This window comes from Propithecus coquereli, unplaced genomic scaffold (genome assembly GCF_000956105.1).
Source record: "Propithecus coquereli isolate 6110/MARCELLA unplaced genomic scaffold, Pcoq_1.0 Scaffold239, whole genome shotgun sequence".
Classification (NCBI taxonomy): Eukaryota; Metazoa; Chordata; class Mammalia; order Primates; family Indriidae; genus Propithecus; species Propithecus coquereli.
The window spans coordinates 2,975,248-2,999,484 of NW_012147941.1; the positions used below are offsets into that span (position 1 = coordinate 2,975,248).

Below are 24,237 nucleotides of genomic sequence, written 5' to 3' on the forward strand. Positions count from 1 at the left end.
TGAGGGAAGGACCTTTGTTTTGTTCACTGATATATCCAAGCACCTGGAACAGTGCCCGGCACATAGTGGTGCTCAATAAATCTGTTTAATGAATGAGTTTTGACACTGAAGAGACTGTGGACCGGGCTGGAGAGGATCTCTCGAGAGAGTGGGTCTTGGGGGCGAGAAGGGTCCCAGAATGCCTTCCAAAACCTTACAGTTTCCTTTTCCGGCCAGTAACACATGGAGGGAAAGGCTGCTGCAGGGTCCTAGGAAAGATTTGCTTGTTGCCATGGAGACAGGAAGAAATGACCCCTTTCCTGTTCTACATGCTCTGTCTTGATGTGTTTCTTAGAATGATTCCGGTGGTCTTGGGACCATGAAGAGGTCGAGTTTAAGGACAAAGGTGGAGCTGGGGGCAGGGATAATCAGGGTCCTCTGATCATAATGCACCTCCAGGGGAGGGCTTGCTGCCTATCTGCAGGGAGCACAGTTAGCTGACTTCCCATGGCTGTCACCTAACTCAGAGTCTGTTGCAGATGCTGAGAGCCCCTCGTCCGAGGTCACACCCTTCCCAGGGCGTCAATCACCTGTATCTGGTGATTGAAGGAGGCAGGTGTAAAGCCCAGGCCATTCCAGCTTGATGCAGGACACTCAGACAGACAATAGTCACTTCAGGGCTCCGAGCCAGGTCAGTTAAGCTAAAGAGGCCACCTTACCAGATCTAAAAGAGGACTGGTTATTAGGGTATGGGAGCCTAGGTAAGTCTTGGTTAGTGACACACTGTGGGAGCCATGGTGAATTACTTACCCTTCAAAGACTGCCCTAACAAGAAAGCCTGAGAGTAGGCGAGTGTGGCACTGTAAGGCACAGGTCATGATGACAATTTTATTTCCAAAATTATCCCACCCTACCCTACGAGACTTTTAGAAAGCATGACCATGGGATTGGGGAGATACAGAGACTCAGAATGGGGAGTGGTTTACTGAAGGGCACCAGAAGGCACAGTCTGATCGAGTTTGAGCAAGCTAGTCCAGGCTCGTCCACCAGAGGGCAGGCTTCGCCTTCCGAGAAGCATCCCTGGTACCACTTCCCTCACAGTGCCTGTTTTCTGAGCACAAGGGTGGGCACCGCTGCCTGGGGTCTCTGTGCACTCCCTGGACATCCTAGGTGCTGCTGTTCCACCTGGGGACCAATCACATGGGGATTTACCTTGACACGTGGTGCTCTGTAAAGCCAGTTAACCGGTAAGAGCAGTAATTCCTGCATTTATATTGTCCCCTGTTGTTTATGAAATATCTTCATAGACATTTTTCCCATCTGGTTTGCAAAGCAACTTGAAAAATAACTGATTATTATGGCTACTTTTCAGAAGAGGTAACTGAGGCTCATTGAGGGTAAGTGGCTCCACCAAAGTCACATGGTACATTACTGCTGATTCTGCTATCCCTCACATTTATTAAGCACTTGCTATGTGCCGAGGATGATGTTAAGGGTTAACTTACTTAATTCTACAGTAATTAAGACAGTGAAGTATTGGCATGGGGTAGGCTATGTTATTAGATGTATGATGATGTATGATGATGATGTATGATGATTTAGAAATGCTATCTCTCTCTCTGGTGAGTTGAACTTTTATTATTAGGTAGAAACTCTATCTCTAGTGATACTTTTAACTTTAATACAGCTATTTCATCTTTTTCCACCTAGTATTTCTTTTACCAGACTTTTTCAATGTGTTTTCTTATGTTTTAGATCTGTCTTTTCTAAACAGAACAGCTGGATTTTATTCTTTTATTTGGTCTGACATCCTTTATCTCTGGAGAGTTTAGCCCACTGATAGAGATTGATATACTTTTATTTATTTTTCTCATCTTGTCATGTGTATTATATTTATTCTACTTTACCTCTTTCTCTTTATTTATTTAGTTTTTTTTTTTGAGACAGAGTCTCGCACTGTTGCCCAGGCTACAGTGCCATGGCATCAGCCTAGCTCACAACAATCTCCAACTCCTAGGCTCAAGTGATCCTCCTGCCTCAGCCTCCCCAGTAGCTGGGACTACAAGTGTGTGCCACCATGCCTGGCTAATTTTTTCTATTTTTAGTTGCCTGGCTAATTTCTTTCTTTCTTTCTTTCTTTTTTTTTTAGTGGAGTTGGGGTCTCACTCTTGCTGAGGCTGGTCTTAAACTCCTGACCTCGAGCAATACTCCCGCCTCGGCCTCCCAGAGTGCTAGAATTATAGGCATGAGCCACCACGCCTGGCCAGTCTTTGCATATTTTAATGTTATGAGTTTCGTGTAGTCTGACTTGTGTATATTATGATTTATAGTGATAATATATCATTTAATTTTCACAACTAAATGGTGTTAGGGTAATGCTGCCCTCATAGAATGATTTAGGAAGTATTCCTCTGCCTCTATTAATATTTTCCAGAAGAGGTTATAGAGAACTAGTATAATTTCTTCCTTAAATATTTGGCAGAATTCACTGGTGAAACCATCTGGGACTATACTATTCTGTTTCTGAAGGTTACTAATTATTGATTCACTTTCTTTAATAGATATAGGCCTATTCAGATTGTCTGTTTCTTCTTTTATGAATTTTGGCAGATTATGTCTTTCAAGGAATTGGTCTGTTTCATCCAGGTTATCAAATTTGTGAGCATAGAGTTATTCATAGTGTTCCTTTATTATCCTTTTAATGTCCATGGTGTCTGTAATGATGCCTCCTCTTTCATTTCTGGTATTAGTAATTTGTGTCTTCTCTCTTTTTTTTCTTAGTTAGCCTGGCTAGAGTCTTATCAATTTTATTGACATTTTCAAAGAATTAGTTTTTGGTTTCATTGATTTTTCTCTATTGATTTTTTTCAGTTTCATTGATTTCTGCTTGAATTTTTCTTTTTCTTCTGTTTAATTTAGATTTAATTTGTTCTTTTTCTAGTTTACTAAAGTGGAAAATTAGATTATTGATTTTAGATCTTTCTTCTTTCTAACATATGCATTCAATGCCATATATTTCCCTCTAAGCACTGCTCTTGCTGTATCCCCAAAATCTTGATAAGTTATGTTTCATTTTCATTTAGTTCAAAATATTTTAAAATTTCTCTTGAGGTTTCTTCTTTGACCCATGTGTTTTTTAGAAGTGTGTCGTTTAATCTCCAAGTATTTTTAGATTTTCCAGCTATCTTTCTTTCTGTTAATGATTTCTAGTTTAATGCCATTGTGTAGCTGGGCATGGCGGCACCCACTTGTACTCCCAACAACTTGGGAGGCTGAAACAAGAGGATTGCTCCAGAAGTTGGAGGCTGCAGTGAGCTATGATGATGCCACTGCACTCTAGGCTGAGCAACAGATTGAGACCCTGTCTCGAAAATAAATAAATAAATAATTCCATTGTGGTCTGAGTTAGCACACATCGCATGATTTCTCTTCTTTTAAATTTGTGGAGGTATGTTTTATGACCCAGAATGTGGTTAATCTTGGCGAATGTTCCATGTGAGCTATGAAGAATGTATAATTTGCTTGTTGATGAAGTAGTCTATAGATGTCAATCACATTCAGTTTTGATTGAAATGTTGTTGGATTCGAACTATGTCCTTACTGATTTTCTGCCTGCTAGGTCTGTCCATGTCTGATAGAGGGGTGTAAATTCTCCAATTAAAATAGTGAATTTGTCTATTTATTCTTGCAGTTCTATGAGTTTTTGCCCCACATATTTCGGTGCTCTGTTATTAGTGTATACAAATTAAGTATTCTTATGTGGTCTCAGAGTATTGAACCCTTTATCATTATGCAATGCCCTTGATAACTCTCCGTGCTCGGAAGTCTTCTTTGTCAGAAATAATATAACTACTCCTGCTTTCTTTTGATTAGGTTTGTATGGTATATCTTTCTCCATCCATTTACTTTTAATACATCATTATATTTAAAGCAAGTTTACTTTTATATGTGTCTTTATATTTAAAGTGAGTTTCTTGTAGACAACACACTGGTGGGAATCTTGTTTTTGATCCACCCTGACAATCTCTGTCTTTTTATTGGTGTATTTAGACCATTGGTGTTTAAAGTAATCATTGACATAGTTTGACTAATATCTACCGTATTTGTTACTGTTTTCTATGTATTGTTTTTGCTCTTTATTTCTATTTTTTGTTTATTTTTGAAACAGAATCTTGCTCTGTGGACCGGGCTACAGTGCAGTGGTGTCATCATAGCTCACTGCAACCTCAAACTCCTGGGATCAAGCAATCTTCCTGCCTCAGCCTCCCAAGTAGCTGGGACTATAGGCACATAGCACTATTCCTGGCTAATTTTTCTATTTTTTTTTTTGTAGAGTCTCACTCTTGCTCAGGCTGGTCTCTAATTCCTGGCTTCAGGCAGTGCTCCCACCTTGGCCTCTCAGAGTGTTAGGATTACAGGTGTGAGCCACCTCGCCCAGCCTATTTCTATTTTTTGACTTCTATGCTTTCTCTGTCTTTGTGGTTTTCATTGAATATTTTAATTTATTTTAATTTATTTATTTATTTGAGACAGAGTCTCATTCTGTTGCCCACGCTAAAGTCAGCCTAGCTCACAGCAACCTCAAACTCTTGGTCTCAAGTGATCCTCCTGCCTCAGCCTCCTGAGTATCTAGGACTACAGGCACGCACTACCATGCCCAGCTAATTTTCCTATTTTTTGTAGAGATGGGGGTCTCACTCTTTTGCTCAGGCTGGTCTCGAACTCCTGGCCTCAAGCAATCCTCCCACCTTGGCCTCCCAAAGTGCTAGGATTACAGGTGTGAGCCACTGTGCCCAGCCGATACTCTGTTCTTTTAGAAAAATTTTTTAGACTTTTTTCTTTTTGTTTTTCAATTTTGAAAGTTTCTATTTTCATATCTTCAAGCTCTGAGATTCTTTCCTCAGCCACGTCCAGTCTACTAATGAGCCCATCAAAAACATTCTTCATTTTTGTTACAGGGTTTTGATCTCTAGCATTTCTTTTTGATCCTTAGAATTTCCATCTCTCTGCTTACATTATACAACTGTTTGTGCATATTGTCTACTTTTTCCATTAAAGTCCTTAGCATATTAATTGTAGTTTTTAATAATTCCTGGCCTGATAATTCCAACATTCTTGTCATATCTGATTCTGGTTCTGATGATTGCTCACTCTCTTCAACCTGTGTTTTTTGCCTTTTAGTGTGCCTTGTACTTTTTTGTTTAAAGGGGGACATGTTGTACTAGGTAAAAGGAATTGCCATAAATAGGCCTTTAGTAATGTAGTGGCAAGGTGTGGGGGAGGGGAAGCATTCTGTAGTCCTATGATTAGGTCTCCGGCTTTTGGTGAGCCTGTGCCCCTGGGCTGCGAACTTCATCAGTGCAGTGCTTCTCAGTTTTTTTCCCTCTTTAGGTGGGTCAGAATGGCTTGAAGGTTCTGGCGTTGGGTATTTCTCTTCCCTCAGGTAGGTTAGGTGCTGCTAATAAAACCCCAGCTGATTAGGCTCTGGTAAAATACTTTCTCCTGAGACCTGGCTTTCTTAAGAACAGAATGCTCAGGTATATTTCAAAATGGTTCCTTTTCCCCTCCTCCTGCCAAAAGAATGACCGTCTGTGAGGACCTGGTTTAGCTCCAGGAGGTAAAAGTTTGGGGGGCCCTCTGTGACGGAGTCCCCTGGAGTTTCTAACTCTCGGAGTTGTCCCCACTGAGCAATCGCAGTTTAGGTTTTCCTGCCCTGGCTCTCGTTCCCACCGAGGTTTCTGCTCCGGTAAGTTGTGATTCTCTGTACCTACCCATCTGTCTCTCCAATTTTAGGGTGGCAGTTTGCCCTTGACTCACTTCTCTGATAGACCTAAAAGGAACTGTTGATTTTCCAGTTTGCTCATCTTTCTACTTGTTGTTAGGATGGAGTGGTGACTTCTAAGCCCTTTACATGCCAGACCAGAGACAGAAAGTCTCGTCTAATACTTTTTAATTGGAGGGGAGACATTGTGATTTTTATATTATCGAGAACTGAAATTTTTTGTGCTCCTTTAAATATGTTTGAGCTTTGTTCTGGCATATTAAGTCACTTAGAAAAAAATGTACCCTTTGTTAAGGAAAATGTATAGGAGGCCATTGTTTTGGACCAGCCTCTTGCACTAGGCCCCAGGGGACCAGACCAAACCAGAATGGAGTCACTCATGCTAGGTGCTGCATAATCAAACTGAACTCTGACACAGGCCAGTTTTCCAAACAGAAGATTTGTGGCAACTAATCAAAAGGGGTCCAATTTACCTGAGCTAGCATGATAATGAAGTTCTCTTTGTTTTTAACCCTATAAGGAAAGTCACTTGAAACAATCCATTTTTCATTCTGTTTCTGCTTTCCTTCAGGCCTTTTCTGTCTATGAAATCAACCTCCTCTGCTTGGCTCATTGGAACACTCACGATATTATAGAATGAGGTATTGCCTGATTCTAGAATCACAAATAAAAGCCAATTAAGATCTTTAAACCAAATTTGTTATAATTTTGCCTTTTAATACCTGTCAAGACAACTTTTAAGCTTTGTTAGGCAGGTCCAGATTAGCCTTTAGTCTTGGCCTCACTGAGAAAATACTCCTCTGTGATGCCCCATGTATTAGGAGGTCTTTCCATTCCAGCTGGTAGAAATATCAATTATTCTTGGTCTTGTGTGAGTTCCAAGGATTGTTCTGCCTAATCCTTTCAGGTGATCTTTCCTGCTCTCAAGTCAAGTAATTTCCTCAAAAGCATGTGCCAATCAGTACCAATACCTTGAAGAAAATGTCCTACAAATGTCTGGAACTCTTTCTTTGTTCCTCTCTCCCTCTCCCTCTCCCTCTCTCTCATCTTCTGTCCCATGAATTCTAGCTGGGTTTGCAACTCTGAACTCTGTCCCCTCAACTCAAGGAGACTGCTGGACTGTTTAGGTATTCCTTCCCTATGTAGCAGCCTAAAGGTTTCTCCAGGAAGTGAGTTGGGGCAACCATAGGGCTAACCTCATTTGATTCTTTTCTCCCAGGTATCACTGTCCTAAACTGCTAGTTGTCCAGTGTCTGGTATTTTAGTTGTTTAAGGCAGGAAGAGAAATCTAGGCCCTATCACTCCATCTGGCCAGAAGCAGAAGTCATCAGGTTTCTTGTTTGTTTTTACCCTCCCCAGGTTAAAATTCTAATGTGCAAGTTGAGTGCTGTGGCTCACATCTGTAGTCCCAGCTACTTGGGAAGCTGAGTGAGAGGATCACTTGAGGCCAGGAGTTGGAGACCAGTTGGGCAATATAGTGAGACCTCTGTTGAAGAGACAGCAGACATCCTGAATGACTATGTTATCAGCAAATACAGTTATCAACTATGTTATCAGCAAATACAAAAGGGAAAGAGAACTAGGCTAAGGAGATTTTTACTTAATACCTGCGAAGGGCTGCAGGGCAAAGAAAGGCAGGATGCTATAGTAACAGAATATAAGATAATTATCTAATAATTGTAGTAAAAATGTAAGTTAAATAAACCAATGTGCTATCAGCAGTGCAAATTAGCAGCAAAGGCAGCTCAGGGTCGCTTCCTGTGAGTCCTCCTCAGGGAATGGGAAGCAATAACACAGGTGCTTATGCCATGCATTTCTACACGCATCAGTTCCTTTCATCTTCACAGTGCTCTGAGTCAGGTACTATCTCCATTTAAACCTGGGGAAACTATGGATTTGAGAGGTTAGGGAACTCATGAGTCACACAGCTAGTATCAGAAAGGTAAAAGGTCTGATTTCAAAGTCTGTGTCCTTTCCTTCTGCCTCTGACAACAGTCATGGTAGTCTCCAGCCCCAATGCACATTTTTAATTTTTTGTTTTTTGAGACAGAGTCTCACTCTGCTGCCTGGGCTAGAGTGCTGTGGTGTCAGCCCAGCTCACAGCAACCTCCAACTCCTGGGCTCAAGCCCTCCTGCCTCAGCCTCCCGAATAGCTAGGACTACAGGAGCCTCTCAAATCACATTGAGTGCCACGATGCCTGGCTGATTTTTCTAGTTTTAGTGTGTATGTGTCGGGGGGGTCTCGCTCTTGCTCAGGCTGGTCTTGAAGTCCTGACCTCAAGTGATCCTCCCACCTCAGCCTTCCAGAGTGCTAGGATTATAGGCATGAGCCACTGCACCTGGACTATGGCCCACTTTTGATTTAGGAGCTAAACCAAAGAGGGACACAGAGGTACCTAGTGGAGCCTATAGCTTAGAGTCCCTTAACTTGGGGGTCCGTGTGGGATTCTAAGATCCATAAATCCCCTGAAATTATAGGCAAATATTTTCTGAGGAGAGGATGTAGTACCTTCATCAGGTTCTCCCAAAGGGGAGGAGAATCAAAGCTATAACTAAAGACTGGCTCATGGGGAATTCATTTATTCATTCATTTTGTCATTAAAATCAGAATACAATAAGGACAGTGGCTACCATTTGAGAACTTAATGTGCCAGGCACTATGCTAGGCACTTTAAGTGTATTATTTCTGACCTTTACAAAAACTCTGATATGTAAATATCATCTCCATTTTACAGATATGGAAACTGAGTCTCAGAAGGAAGTGACTTGTCCAATGCCACACATTATGTAGGTATTTGCAAAAGCTGGTATTACACCTCAGATCTCCTATACCAAAGCCTGTGCTTTTCCTGCTAGACCGTGATGCCTTTGGTAATATCAAGTTGCCTAACTTCTGCTCAGAACAAGCTAAGCCTGAAATACCAGACTGAACAGGAAGTGAAAGAGGAAAGTCAAAAGCTCAGGTCTTTTTTTTTTTTTCTTGTTACAATTCCCTTCTAACCAATGAAAAGTCATTGCAAAGGCGAAAGTAATGCCTTTAAAAGACGCACTTTGCCTTCAAGAGGTGTGGCTGCCTAGTAGGTTTTCTCAAGTAGGAGTTATCTAACCACAAACCAACTGTCTGTCATTACACTGCACTTTAGAGGATGTCTATGATAGGTCGACAGGAGAGCAACATTTGAATTTAAGGGAAAGACCAAAACAACCAAGGGTCATTCAGTGAGAAAGATAAAGCTTTGTTGGTAGAGAAAACACCAACTGGAGTCAGAGATTAGGCACTAAAACCCTGTCCTAGGGTAAAACCATTATTATTACCTCAGCAACTGGTGTTACTGTTAATTTCTTCATCAAGAAATCAGCCCGTTTTCAGTAAAACTCACTGAAAAGATGTGTAAAAACCACGTGAAGGTGCTTTATAAACTGCAAAGGATTATAAAAATGCTAGTAAGTACAAAGATTCAATTAAAAAATTAACCTCTAAATAGAAAGCAAAAGTTGCCTTTCCACAAAGGCTAAATCAGGAGAAGGTGGCAGAGTCAGAAGAAGCCACAATTCCTGATGCCTACTTTTGTAGTCACTAGATCACGCGTAGAGTTAATGCTTTCTGACTCCATTTCCCTCTGCTGTTTCATTGGACCACTAAGTGGACTATGTCCTCAGGCAGTCATAATAAAACCTATAAAAGAAAAAAAAGTAGCCAGATGACTTTTTTTTAATAGAAAAGAAGCCATCGTCTCACATCACAGATTGAAAAATTGCATCCTCTTAGTACATTTAATATACATCATTCTAAGTTTGGGATGCATCCTCCGCTTAATGAAATGGAAGGATAAATGGGGAAAAAAAATTATCTTAGGCAATGCAAGTTCTTGTATACAAAGCAAATGCAGTGAGATAGTGAGCATTAAAATTTTATAGAACTTGAAATGCTGAAACTCCTCTAATTCAATTTTCTTTTCCTCAGCAATAGCTTCTATTTCAGAATCATTTAATAGTTAAATCTGAAAATACATTGTTTCAAAATTTATACCCTCTATTTTATGCTCAGGAAGTAAAGCACTACAGAAGTACTCACAGAGCCACCAAAGCAGCAATGTAGAATTTTCACTTTTTTTTGTTGAAACTCACTTTATTAAAAAAAAAAAACTGTCATGAACAATAAATTACAATCATTTTCCCCTTTTATAAATTCTTCATAAAATATATTTGACAATTTTAAAAGAAAATTTCAAAAGTTGCTTTCATTTCTGAAGTGCTGATGACTTATTTTTTGACCATTTGTCATGCTGGTGAGTTATTTTGTAGCTGCTACAATAGTTTGATTGATAACAATTTACAATTTAAAACAACAACAACAAAGAGAAAAAACAGACCAGCAGAAAGAACTATTCTGTGTGCTATTTATCTGACACTTAACACTTACTTCATCATAATGACAAAGTATCCCTTAGCACCAAAAATCTACAGGAACCCCGTCTTTCTAAGTGACAACTAGTGCAAAATAACGTTCTAGGAACTAACTGTACAACCCCCTATTTTAACTGGCCACAGCTGCCTATAAGCTTATTTGAAATATTTGGTCTTTTTCAATTAAGACAAATTTCATAAAACACTATAAACCATAGCAAGAGACTCTATGAGGAATAATTGTTTATTGAGTACCTATTATGGGCAAGGCACTGTGCACAAAGTCTTGCTTCCATTCTTCCTCTAGCAAATACCCAGGAATTTCCAAATATTGCTAATCATCTTTTATTTCTTACTCCTGGCTGGAAAAGGCCTGCGGCTAAATGCCATTTTTTAATTGTCATTTTATCAGATGACCTGTAGTGCGGAGCACACAGTAGGTACTTAATAAATACCTCTGACTCAAAGACGACAGATGAAGAATTTACTATCATTTTGCTTGGTATCATAGGCTATTTTAGAATACAAGGACTTGAGAAAATTCAGGAAGAAACTTCCCGATCACCTCATACCCTTACCCCCAATGAAAGAAAGAATTTTACTTCACAGGTATTATAAAATCTTTCAAAATAAACAAACTATTTTAAATGAGTCAGGACTAAAAACCATGTACTTAGGAAACCATGGCTGCAAGCACATAGATATTTGAAAAGCGGGCATACTGTCACCTATGAATGTCTGCTGAATGTGCCCCATTAAAAGCACATTATAATGATGCTTTTTCTTACCCACAGTAACACAATTCCTTTAGACAAATATGTGTTAAACTAATTTGGTGATCCAGAGGGTCAATTATTATGAGGTTCGAGTGTATTTCCACCTCTCATTTCTAAAAGAATTCTTATATTAGTTTGAAAGTGATGGTAAAGGTATAAGATTTTTCATTTTAAGAGGCTTTATTTCAATAAAACCTTTCAGTCCAAATTTTAAACTTCCAGATCGTATAACATAGTTCAGAAATGTTACATACTATAATTTTTTGTGATGTTTACTTTCTATTGTCCTCTGAACATATTTTAAATGGGGAAAAAATTATGACAGCAATATTCCAGAAGTTGTAGAAGTTCAAAAAAGCTGAGATTATGCAAATTATCGATAATTTCCATATGCTAATACTATTTTGTTTGACTTTTGACCAAAGACTCTAGTGCTTTCTAAAGATTAACCTAGATACAACATAAAGTCTATTTACCCTTAAAGGCTAATGTTTTGTTTTAGGAAAGTATTCTTTCCTTAGATTTTAACTATCTGCTTTCACAGGAAAACATATTGGAGACAACCATATAAAGTTAAACTAACTTCCAGAGGAATAATGGTCTATTGGTTTTTGACAGAGACCATACCAAGTGATTGTATAAAATCAATAACTCTTCTACTTGAAAAGTAGTTGTTGCCACAGTATTTTACCCATTTGCCACACTGTGTAGGTATCACGTCCCACTTTAGAAAAAGGTGTCAGCATTTAAGACAACCATATCACTACCATTACTTTCTCAAATTAGACAAGAGAAAACACCATCAGTGCCAAAACGAAAGGAACTCCAGTGATTCAAGAGACCATATCAGGGCAGGCAATGTGAGGGTAGAGCTCATTTGGTTTCAACTTTATGCTGAGGCTTAGACAAAGTCTTGAAACCAAAAATTAATATATCAAGTATTATAGTTCCTATATAGCAAAGTTTTCAGAAACAGAAGAATCCTGTGTTCAGATTTATATCAGATGATAAAAGTTCAAGTGAAGATATGTCCCGATGCAGTGGTTTAATGTTTAAATAAATGCTCGGTTACCTAAACAAGGTCTGACTGAATCACCAATGTCCTTGCCAACCTGCTACCATATGATTGTGTGACTAATTCAACTCTTGCAGCTACAGGGAGGGCACTGGAGAGCGCAAACATACTTCAGCAGCTTTGGAACACTTAATTTCATTTATGTTTAATCAGATAATTTTAGACCCTCCAAAATGATGCCTTTTTAAAAAGCTGTATAATATTACAAAAATAGAAAAAAAACTTAATATGATTTCATTAGAGGGAGGGACAGGGTAGGAAGATGAGGGAAGGTTCCTTTATTTTTCATCACTGCTTTCACCAGCAAATCTCAAAAACCCAAACCTACATCAAATAATTTAAACAGAAGTGGCATTTTCTTCATATGGAATGCAAAATGCACACATTCACATACTTACATATACATAAATATATACATATATGTTTCCTTTACAAAGTTTCAAAGGTTGCATTACCAGCATGCAAACCTCTTCTTCCATGGAAATTCCTAATACTGATGAGGAATGTGTAAAATACTTAGAGACATATTTCCAGAAAACTGGACTCTCTTCTTTTCTTGGCTCTTAGAGAATTTTCCTGCCAAACTTCTAAAAAAAAAATTTACACCCACATTGGTAATATACATTTAAAACATACTAATAAAATGGCCAGCTTGGATTTAAGAAAAATGAGGAAAAAAAAATCCCACAAAATCTAAACCCTTAGAAGGTGGAGTTTAGCTTTTTATATTCTTTTTCAGCCACATAATGTTGCATCACTGTGAAAACAGAAGCAGCATATCATCCAAGATATTTGCAAATAATATGTGTCACGTTTCCCAGCTGCTATCTTTAAACGCAATTTGTACTAATCTGAGTTCTAGTTCAAAAGCATCTGGACGATCCTGAGGGTTTGCAGCCAGCATTTCCTTAATCAGTTGTTTCATTCGCCCATTCATAGACTTTTTCTTCACAGGAATGAGAAGTTCCATTTTGGGATTTTCCAGAAGTGCTTCCCCAACAGGCACAATCTCAGTTCCTTGTTTTACATAACTCCCTAGGAGTTCCTTCTTTGTCTCTGTGTCTATGAATGTGATCCTTTCCAGCATTGCCCAGATGATAATCCCAAGAGCGAAGATATCAGCTTTTGCTGTGTAATGTCCTTCCCACACTTCAGGAGCCATGTAGAAATCTGTTCCACATGCCGTGGAAAGAAAACACTTGTTTACACTGACAGGTTCTTCTGGGTTCTGCCCAGAGGCTGAACAGACTTTACTTAGACCAAAATCAGCCACTTTCAGTGTGGGTTCCAAGTCACTGGTATCCAACCTGCTTTGAGAAATCAGGATGTTATCAGGCTTAAGATCTCGGTGGATGATCTGGTTTTTATGCAAGAAGGCCAGGGCACTACTCAGCTGAAGCATAAAGCTGGTGTTAGTTTTACGATTGGGTTTTCTGGACAACAGATACTCATTCATATCTCCTCCGTCACAAAAATCCATAACAAACCACAAATAATAGGCGCTTCTGGGATCAAAGGCAATTTCTCCTTTTAATGAAGTCTCTACAAGCTACAAGAAAGAAAAAAACAGATTACAATCATCTGACAGGTTATATAATTCAGTTATAGAAAAAGAATAACTGATTCAAAGGTTAAATCAGTCTCCAGTTTTAAGTAGAAACTCCTTGCATATTTTATTTGGTAAGTGCTTTCATATGTGCATTTTATTTTAAACTGGGAGGCAGAGGCGGGAGGATAGCTTGAGCTCAGGAGTTCGAAACCAGCCTGAGCAGGAGCAAGACCCCATCTCTACTAAAAATAGAAAAAATTAGCCAGGCATGGTGGTGTGTGCCTGTAGTCCCAGCTAACTGGGAGGCTAAGGCAGGAGGACTGCTTGAGCCCAGGAGTTTGAGGTTGCTGTGAACTCAGGTGACACCATGGCACTCTAGCCTGGGCAACAGAGTCAGATGACGTCTCAAAAAAAAAAAAAAGAAAGTGCCTTAAATACATTTCTTGTTCATTGTACACAATCTACATAACCTGTGGAAATTGAGAGAAGGAACAACTAGTTGTAGAAATAAAGTATTCTTATAATCATTGTTAAAATAAACATCATTACTTCATAAACATCTACAGGCAGAATGCAAATATGTTGGCTATATATCACTGGATGGCTTTTTAAAACCAATTTATAAAAATCAAATTTGCATTTTGATGTAAAAATTCAAGTCTGGATTTGTATATTTCTTTGATACAAGCTTAAAACCTACAATAAATCACTGTTTTATTATTGTCTAATTATAACTCTATTACCTGAAATCCAATATTACTTGACACAAACTACCACTCTAAAATATAGGTGTATAGTGCTATAAAAGCATTTGTTGTACGGTGTCCTTTTCAGACCTATTGTTGAATAGAAAAAGCTGAAGAGTTGTTGAAGAGTGAGTGAAATGCTAATTTCACATTTAAATCTACTGGTACTTCCTCTTGTCATTTTGGTGGGCAGAAGCAAAGAACATCCCTCCATGCCATCTCCCTGCATGGCAGAGAGTAGTAATTGCAATGGTCTGCAGATGTCTCTTTTGCATATTTTTTGTTGCATGTGTATGCAGTGAAACAGAGAAAATGAACGAATAGAAAGGTACAGATCACATAATTATTTACTAGGTGCACGGTTACTAAACATGCTTTTCTTCTGTCTTTTACTCTCAAAAGCAAACTTTCTAAATAGCTCTGAGCAATACAGAGTCCCAGCATTCAAAGAATGGTTTAGAGTAAGGCCAGATAGTAAATATTTAAGCTTGACAAGCCACATAAGTTCTCTGTCCCATTTTCTTCTTCCTTTATTTATTTTTACAATTTGTAAAAAATATAAAAATTATTTCTAGCATCCAGGCCATGGGCCACTGGTTGAGAGCTACAGTAGTGCAGTGCCCAATCTGCTTATTTTCATATGTGGAGGATGTTACCATTGGTTCTCTTACCTAAAAGTCCTTTAATTGCTTCCCTGTTCTCTTAGGAGATAGTCCAAGCTCTTTAACATGGGTGATGGGACCTTGTGTGCTCTGTGCTGACTCCTGCTGACCCTTCTAGCCTCATCTAAAACAATTCTCCATGTATACTATAGTCTTATTACCCATTCTTTCATTTCTTAAAACACTTCATGCTTTTTGCTTCATGACCTTTGTATGTATAGGTCTTTCTGCCTGGGAAGTTTCTCTCATTCACTTGTCTAGCTAACTCCTCTTTACCCTACAAGTTTTAAATAATTCATAACTCTTGAATTCCAGGATTATGTCAGGTTCCCTATTATATGCTCCTATGCCATCATGTACTTCTCATTCATGACACTTACCACAAGTATACAGACTAGCCACTAGGATCCTATGTATGAGAACACTTAACCTGTTAAGTTACATTGTTTTACATTTTCTTGTAGGTGAAGTTTATAGCTATTGGGAACTGATTTAATGATGCCAACTGAGAACAAGGAAGAAGATATCTGGAAAAACAGAAAAATAAAAATTTGTATAGAGAATGGAGAAGACCATGCATAGGGACTCTGGTCATACTATAGATTTGTCTTACTAGATGTAAATATTGGTTGTCTTTACTAGATGTAAATTTAGAGAAGGCACTTACTCAATGTGTTGATGAATTCCTGGTCAACTAAATAAATCCATAGAAAAGACAATTTTAATAGAGATACCTATTACTGAGCATTTCCTATGTGCCAAGTATTATTTCTGGATCACCTCTAATTTTAACAACTCCTATGGAAGGTAGAAACTATTATTCCTATTTTACATATGAAGAAACAGATGTTGGGAAAAGTTGAGTTATTTATCCAAGGTCATTGAGCTAGCAAAAAGTGCCACAAGTCAGTCACGGGCTTTCGGCTTTAGAAGATGAAAGACATTTACTAAACAAAAAGGTGCGTTAGCTATAAAAGTTACTCAATCAAGTCTGGTAGTACTTTACATCTTAAAACTTTGAAAGACCAGCTAATGGCTAGTTGCTGGATCTAGACTCAGCACTAAGTCATATGTTTAAATGTCTGGGTTTTTAGTCCAAATGAGATTATGAACCTTAGTCTCTAAAACTCAATGCAAAGCTCAGCAAGGTTCCATCCACTTTTAAAAGAGAATGTGTCTTCAGATACTCCAAAAATGGGGGTGGGGGGCGGGGAAGAGAAAGAATATGGTAAGAATGTTTCCATTTTTTCTTTTTTTTGAGACAGAGTCTCACTCTGTCACCCACGTTGGAGTGCAGTGGAATGACCATAGCTCATTATAATCTTGAACTCCTGGGCTCAAGTGATCCTCCTGCCTCAGCCTCCCAAGTAGCTTGGACTATAGGCAGGTGCCACCATGCCTGGCTTACATTTTTTTTTTTTTGTCTTGCAGAGATGGGGGTCTTCATATTTTTCCCAGGCTGGTCTTAAACTCCTGGCCTCAAATGATTCACCTGCCTCAGCCTCCCAAAGTGCTGGGATTACAGGTGTGAACCACTGCATCTGGCCCCAATATTTTCTATCAGTGCAACTTACATAATAAGCACTGTTAATCAACAAAATCAATAGAGGCTAAATAGTTGTGTTCTATTTTTCACAGTGCAAAGACAGAAAACTTCAGGGCACAGAGTGCTAAGCTGCAATATAAATTAAGTTCTCAAGATTGATATTTGTTCACCATACAGTGAAACTTGCAAGTTTCTGATTACACAAATTAATGTGTTTGTTTTCTTTGTTGTTTGTAGTCTAAAAGCTTTTGCTGTTTTACAGAGAGACTTTTAAATGGTAAAAGTCTGATGGTAAATTCTGAACTTAGACATACTCAAGGAAAGTTGTTTCCTTTTCCAAGAATGACTAGCCTGAAGAAATTTTGCCCTGGCTTCTATCAAGCTATGTCTTACATATCTTTTCTATTCAGTAAATATAGAGCTACTAGAGATTTTAATTTATGGCAGAAGCCAACCTAAAAAAAAAAAGCCCAAAATGTTTCCATTTTCCTATATTATATGCTTTCCCTAAGTCTACAAAAGAGTAACTTGGGAGTTAAGAGAACATAAGCTTTAGCAGCCAGATAGTTTTAGGTTCAGCTACCAAGTCTACCACTTACTAGCTATGCAACTTTGGATAAATTCATTATCTAGTCTAAGCCTCAGTTCCTTCATCTGTAAGGAAGATAATAATAGCACTTTCCTCATAGTATTGTTTTGAGCAACTGCCTTTAAAGCACTCACCACAGAGTATGGAACCAAGTAGGAACTCAAATGTTAGCTATTAACACTGTTAATAACATACAGGTGCTAAACCACATACTTCATGAAAATTAACTGGAATTGCATGGTGAAGAAACCACACACCCCTCTAATAAACCAGTGATTTATAAAAGAGATGTCAAATTACCTATGGGTGTTGCTATTCATTGTGGAGTTTTTCCTTTTCTTCTGTCTTCAGTTCCAAAAACATTGATTTCAAAGAAGTGAACTTATTAGACTCTAGTCTCAAGCACTTCTCTAGCTCTTATCTTGCTCTGTTCCTATGCAGACTGGCAAATACCAATGCGTAACAGGTGGCTTACATTATTTTTAGGTATGTGCATCACAGGTTTAAATAAAACCTGTTTTAAAGCAAACGTCTCAATTCTTGGTAGATCCTTATCTACTCCTAACTACAAAACACCTGCATTTAAAGGAAGACTAGCATCTGACACTTTCATTCCTCTTCTTGTTGACCAATGCTATGTTCAAGTCATTTCTATATCCCATTCAACAACACATACCTGTAAATAAAGGGAAGAATTAGAGCCGTGGGACATCTTTTGCACCATCCCATCTTTTTGTAGGATGCATTCCTCCAAGTGAATCACATTTGGGTGTTGGCTCTTGATACTGCTTAGTGCCCAGAACTCACGAAGGGCTAGTTCAACATTTTCAGGTGCGTGGCATCGAATTTTCTTCACTGCCACCCGTGCAGAGGTCTTTCTGATGACTGCTTCATACACAACACCGTAACTACCTCGGCCTACCTCCCGTATTAGATCGTACTTTGGCTGGCTACTCACCATCTTCAAGGTCGAGGTTTCTGGAAAAACCAACAAAGTGCTCCGTTGAAATTAAGTATATCTACTTGCTTGTATTTCCTCTTACATATGATTTAGTTGTCTGTCTGCAGTGAAGGATATTTGCAAATCTAATTTTAATAATAAAGCTAACATTTATGTAGTACTTACCATATATCAAGAAGTGTTTTAGGCACTTTGTAATATTAAATTTATTTAATCCTCACAGTCTTATGAGGTAGGTACTACTATGGTCATTTTATATATGAAGAAACTAAAGCACGGGGAGTTTAAGTAAAATGCCCAAGGTCAAACAGCTAGTTATTGGTGGACCTGGGATTTGAGATCAGGCCATCTGGCTCAGATGTCCACAATTTTAAGCACTACACTACACTGCTTCTTAGATGAACTGATTGAAAACATCACTGTTAAAAATAAGCCCAAAAATTCAGCATTCTTAGTTACTGATCATGAAAAAAAAATAAGGAAGCAAAACCCCAGCTTCTCCTTAAGGCTGACATACACATAAAAAGTGATAAAACAACAAAAACAAAAAACCTCTCACAGTAAGAAATACCAACACCTGGCTTACGCTTAAGGACTGAAAGTGAACCAGAGATCACTTATAGAACTGAAAATGTTTAGCTGTTATTTAAAAGTAAATGGCCAAACTATATATGTTCATATTTTGTTTTTTCTTGCAAAATAAATGAAAATAAAGTTTGTGAAGAAATGTTACTTTAAAAATAAAGTAAGCTACTTAGCATACAGCTCCCTTTTTGTTGTTATTTAACAATAGCTATTTAGTTCTAGGTCATTTTTGCCAACAAAAACCATCCTACACATCAAGGGGCTCTCTGACAGAGATCTTTGGAAATCAACTTGATAAGTCCTTTGAAGGAGCAAACTGATAATTCAATGAAGGAGCAGAGGCCTTAGGAAGAAATGCTTATGTGTTGAATGAAGAGAGTCTAAAGAGTGGCTCCTCCCTCCCCAAAGAATTTCAAGATTCTAACGTGCTTCAGGAACAAATTCTCATTTGTAGATTGTCACCATGAGCAAGAAAAGTAACTTGAGATTGTATAATATTTATATTTTCCAGCCGGGGAAACGAAAATGCTCAGACCCTACAGCCTGAGAAACTGGGAACAGCTACTTTAAGTGGGAGGCAGAAGGACGACCTCTTGAGCTCAGGAAATCAATACTAGCCCGAGCGAGAGCTAGACCCCATATCTACAAAAAACGTAAAAATTAGCCGGGCATGGTGGCGCGGGCCTATAGTCCCAGCTACTGGGGAGGCTGAGGCAGGAGGATCGCTTGAGCCCAGGAGTTTGAGGTTGCAGCGAGCTATAATGACGCCACTGCACTCCAGCCCGGGCAGCAGAGGAAGACCCTTTCTCAAAGAAAGAAAGAAAATTTAAAAAATGACCATTTCAGAGATTGCTTTTCGTCCACTTCCTCTAATTGAACGCCTACCCTTCAAATTCCTACTGTATTTCCTAGTGTCTGTCATAGAATCCTCTGCCCCAACTCCACAGCATTCTTTCTGCTCTGCTCTGTGCGGATCGCCAATTACTCGTTTCGTTGAAGCAGTCCCACATCCTCTCCAGTTTGGTTTAATCCCCAAAGAGCACCTGCCTGTATAAGGAGGAGGGAAGGTGTTTATGGGATCCTGGATCAAATGATGCATCGAGTGCGAACCTAAGGGGCTTCCGACGGCGTTGCCCGGGCCGTCATGCCTGCCGTGCTAAGCCAGCGCTCGGACCCCGGCCGGCCAGGCCATACACCTGCTGGGGCCCGGGAAGGGCCAGTCCCGGCCAGAGGTGTTGCCGGACGCGGCGGCTCAGGCCGCGCTCATTGGCCAAGTATCAGGCCCTCCCCCTCCTCGGCCAGGATCAGATGAAACCCTGAGGGGATCATCCCCAGGCCCTTCACCCCGAGGAGCCAATCCTGCAGCTGCCTCAACTCCTCGGGCTTGGGGGCTGAGGGCCGAGGCTTGGGGAGGTGGCCCCGGTGTGAGAGGAGGCCGCAGCTGGGGCCGGTGGCCTGAGGGGCGCGGGGCCTTCCTCGGGATGACTCCGCTGACAGGTCTGTGACAGGCCTCCTGGGGAGGGAGGCACATGCAGGGCCGTTGGCTCTGCAGCAGGGCCTCTCTGCCACGCCGAAGGGCCAGATTTACCTCAGGGTAGCCGCCGCCTCTTCTCCCTCTCATGGGCTCTGCAGGCCGCCATTATCGGGCAGCTCGCGCCTCCGCCGCCACGGCCTCCAGTCAGAGGCCGGCGCGCGCCCCCGTGGTGCGCGCAGACACACCCCCTTACGCCGGGCGGCCCCGCCCCCTTCCGGCTTTCCGTAGCGCGAGCCGGGACGTGGAGCACCGCCCAGTGGGCGCGCGCCCGGCGCTCCGCTCGCCTCCACTCTCCCTTGGCATTGCGGAGCGCGGATTCGCGGGAGGTGTCCGCGCTCCAGAGCGCACCACTAGAGCCCCTCCCCGCAGGGCTGGCGGGGCCAGGGGGCTGGGAGGCCATTCCACGTCCGGGCTCGGTCGCCCTCCAGCTGCAGCAGGCGCACAGGGCCCGCGGCCCCGGGAATTGTCTGCAGCGGCAGGTCCGGGCCTGGAGCTGCGCGCGCCCGGCTGCGGCTTTCCCTCCCCCTCCCGGCCCCCTTCCACTCTACCGAGCTGCGGGCTGGTGTGCGGGGGTCGCTGGGGTGGAACGCTTGGTGCATCTTCTTGCGCGTGGGCCTCGGGTGCCTGCGGGACACGGAGCTCGTTCGGGGGCCCGCGGGGAGGCGCGGCCCGAGCAGGGAGGCCTGGCGTCCGCCCCGCCTGGAGGGAGGCTGCACCTTTTGTCCAAGTCACTGAGCCATGTTTGCGGGCGGTGCAGTTGCCGAGGCGGCGGCGGCGCTGGGCTGGGTGCGATCATCTGGGAAGACGCCGTCCCCTGCCCCGCTGGCGCGGTGGTATCTCCCTTAAAGAAGCCGGCGCCTCATTGTTCCCCGGCTGCGGCCGCGGGGAGTCGGGGGCCCCCGGCCCGGCGCGGAGAGGGAGGGGCGGCGGCGTCCGCACCTGACTGCGGTGGCCGCGACGTCCCGCCGGCGGGCGCGCGGGAAGAGGCCACGGTCCGAGCCGGACGGGGCCGCGTACGACAGCGATCTAGCGGTTCTCTCGGGGAGGGACAGTCAGTGGCAGCCGCTGCCGCCTCCGCCGGGGTCGTTCGGCTGCCCCGCCGCTGTCAGTCAGATCCCGTCTCGCTGTGGGCCTGCCATCCAGCCCGGGGCTAACAGTCACTCAGAGACCCGGACCCATCGGTCATCCAGTTAGTTACACAGATCAGTAGGCATCCGCTAGAAACGTACATGCCTTCTTCCCCCATTTCTTCCGCACCTACTATTTGTCAGTAAGGTTATTCCTCCTCCCTGCGCTCTGTAGGGCATGACGTACACACAATCTCTGTCACCGCGCTCAAGATCAACACATTTTATTTTCTGTCCTCCATTTATGGACCTTCCCCCAAGAGTCTGGGACTGGATTAGGTCTTTATATAAATGATCTCTCTTGTTCCTAACCAAATCCCTCAAGGGGAGGCTTTATTACCAATCCAGTTTTACAGGTGAAGAAACTCCTCATTTGACCGAAAGGTTTCTGTTTTGGGATGCGTCCTCCTTGAATACCCACTCCCCTGGTGTAACAACCCCTCTCCCCTAAACGAAAACCTTAAAACTGCTCTGTAGGCCGGGTGTGGTGGCTCACGCCTGTAATCCCAGCACTCTGGGAGGCCGAGGTGGGCGGATCGTTTGAGCTCAGGAGTTCAAGACCAGCCTGAGCAAGAGCGAGACGCCGTCTCTACTAAAAAAATAGAAAGAAATTAATTGGACAGCTAAAAATATATAGAAAAAATTAGCTGGGCATGGTGGCGCATGCCTATAGTCCAGTCCCAGCTACTCGGGAGGCTGAGGCAGGAGGATCGCTTGAGCCCAGGAGTTTGAGGTTGCTGTGAGCTAGGCCAACGCTACAGCACTCTAGCCTGGGCAACAGAGTGAGACTCTGTCTCCAAAAACAAAAAAACTGCTCTGTAATCTGTTCAGACTTTTGTCCTGAGTGCCATCCGTGTATCAGACTTAAGCTGTATTCTGGGAATACTGACGTCAGCCAAGACTGATTTCCCGCCCTCAAAAGTAGAGGGAAAATATGGAAGGCTCTGTGTAGACAGCTAGCTATCTATGTGGGTTGGGGATCAGAATCAGGGGAGGGATAACTCTTTTGGTCAGATTAGCGTTTTCCTTTTGTTTGTCTCAGTCATTAAACATCATAGGAGCCCCTCCTCTCAAGCTGGCTGCAGAACTGAGATTTGAAATCCATCTCCCTCGCCCCTAAGATAGGCTGACTCTAAATTCTGTGAGGTAGATTCAGGTCTTGTGGGGCCTGAAGTTAAACAATTTGAAGTGCCCTTTTTAGGAAAGAGACTGCAAAATGGCCCTGTGAACACATTGCTGGAATATTGGAAAGAGTCCTTGTAAGTGAGGGACAAGCTTAACTGTCTCTAACTTCAGGGTAAATCTGCCCTGCTTATTACACACTTCATTATTTGTTTGTCCACAGACCTTCTACAGGACTGAGAGTTCCTGGGGACAGGAACCTTGTCTGTGATTCATCTCTGTAACTTCCTAGTCTGATATGGTATCAAAATACATCTGAGGGTAGCATTCTCATACATTGCTAGTGGGAAGGCAAAATGATATAATTGCTATCAAAGAAAGTTGGCAATATATAGCCACATTACTTATGTATTTACCTTTTGACCTGGTAACCCTAGGTCAAACCATAGACTTCTAGAAATCTATCCTAGTGACATGTGGACAAAAATACAAAAAACCATGCACAAGATTATTCATTATGGCATTAATGAGTAACAAAAGATTGGAAACTGGTCACATGTCTAATAATAAAAACTGGTTGAATAAATTATATACTTTAATACAGGGTGAAATACTATGTAGCCATAAAAAATATGCGGAAGATTTCTTATATGTACTAATAAACATACTAATATGGAGTGATCTCCGTATAATTAAGTGAAATAAGCAAGGTGCATACTATTGTTTACAGTATGCTATCTTCTGTGTAACAGGGAGATATAAATACACATTATTACTTATGTTTAAAAGATAAACAGTGGAAGAATAAACCCCAAACTGCTAAAAATGGTTGCCTTTGTGGGATGGAGAGGATAGGGGTGGAAATGAGACTTCTGTGAATGTACCTTATTGTATAGTTACTGTTTTGATAAAAGTAAATGTTTTGCATATTTATAAGACAAAGTTCAAAAAAAAAGTACTCCATAAAAATTAATGAAAGCAAATTAACCATCTGCATGTCAGATTGGTGGCATAACCACACGGAAAATCATTTCAAGTGGCTTTCTACGTGTTTTCACTGTATTTCTCTAATGGGGTGTAGACTAAGGACAACTAAAACTGCATAGAGATACAATTGTATTAGTCTTATTGTTCGTAGTAATATTGATATTGCTATTTTGAAAGTATGACATTGTAATAAAGCAAATAAGTAATTATGCTAATGGCATTAGGAACCAAGATTTCTCAGTGTATGAGAAAGTGTTACATGTATAAAAGGATACATTTAGATCTGAATTAGATCTGAATTAGATGCATGAAGTATATATTTTTCTTTTAAAAAATGTATTTTCTGTCTCTGCTGAAAAAGCGTAGAAGCAATGACAAACTCAGTGGCATGAACACCTTTAGTGCATGGATTTGTTCTCTAAATACCATTTTCCAGTGTTCCTTTGTTTTGGGTTTTTGTGACAGAGTCTCGCTCTGCCCAGGTTAGAGTGCCGTGGTGTCAGCCTAGCTCACAGCAACCTCAAACTCCTGGGCTCAAGCGATCCTCCTGCCTCAGCCTCCCAAGTAGCTGGGACTAAAGCATGTGCCACCATGCCTGGCTAATTTTTTCTGTTTTTAGTTGTCTGGCTGATTTCTTTCTGGTTTTAGTAGCAACGGGGTCTTGCTCTTGCTGAGGCTGGTCTCAAACTCCTGACCTCAAGCTATTCTCCCGCCTCAGCCTCCCACAGTGCTAGGATTACAGGTGTGAGCCACCATGCCCAGCCTTTCCAGTGAATTTTATTTTATTTTAATTTATTTATTTTGAGACAG

General features: G+C 41.3%; 1 protein-coding gene across 2 annotated transcripts; it reads right to left on the reverse strand.

Annotated features, from left to right (window-relative positions):
• Positions 1-9,869: 9,869 nt before the first annotated feature.
• Positions 9,870-20,983, reverse strand: PDIK1L (PDLIM1 interacting kinase 1 like). Of its 2 annotated transcripts, none has more exons than XM_012645924.1 (3): positions 20,740-20,983; positions 17,788-18,089; positions 9,870-13,568 (listed from the first exon to the last, which is right to left on the reverse strand). In XM_012645924.1, exons 2-3 carry the CDS (start codon positions 18,070-18,072, stop codon positions 12,828-12,830), a joined length of 1,026 nt encoding a protein of 341 aa, XP_012501378.1. In that variant the 5' UTR covers positions 18,073-18,089; positions 20,740-20,983; the 3' UTR covers positions 9,870-12,827. The 2 variants fall into 2 exon arrangements, with proteins under 2 accessions (XP_012501378.1, XP_012501377.1); XM_012645923.1 differs by lacking the exon at positions 20,740-20,983 and adding an exon at positions 20,246-20,384.
• Positions 20,984-24,237: the final 3,254 nt, after the last annotated feature.

Coding starts and splice junctions, on each gene's coding strand:
- PDIK1L (XM_012645924.1), bottom strand. CDS start 18,072: ATGGTGAGTAGCCAGCCAAAGTACGATCTAATACGGGAGGTAGGCCGA. Junction 13,569..17,787: donor ATTCTTCCCTTTATTTACAG/GTATGTGTTGTT, acceptor TCTTTCTTGTAG/CTTGTAGAGACTTCATTAAA.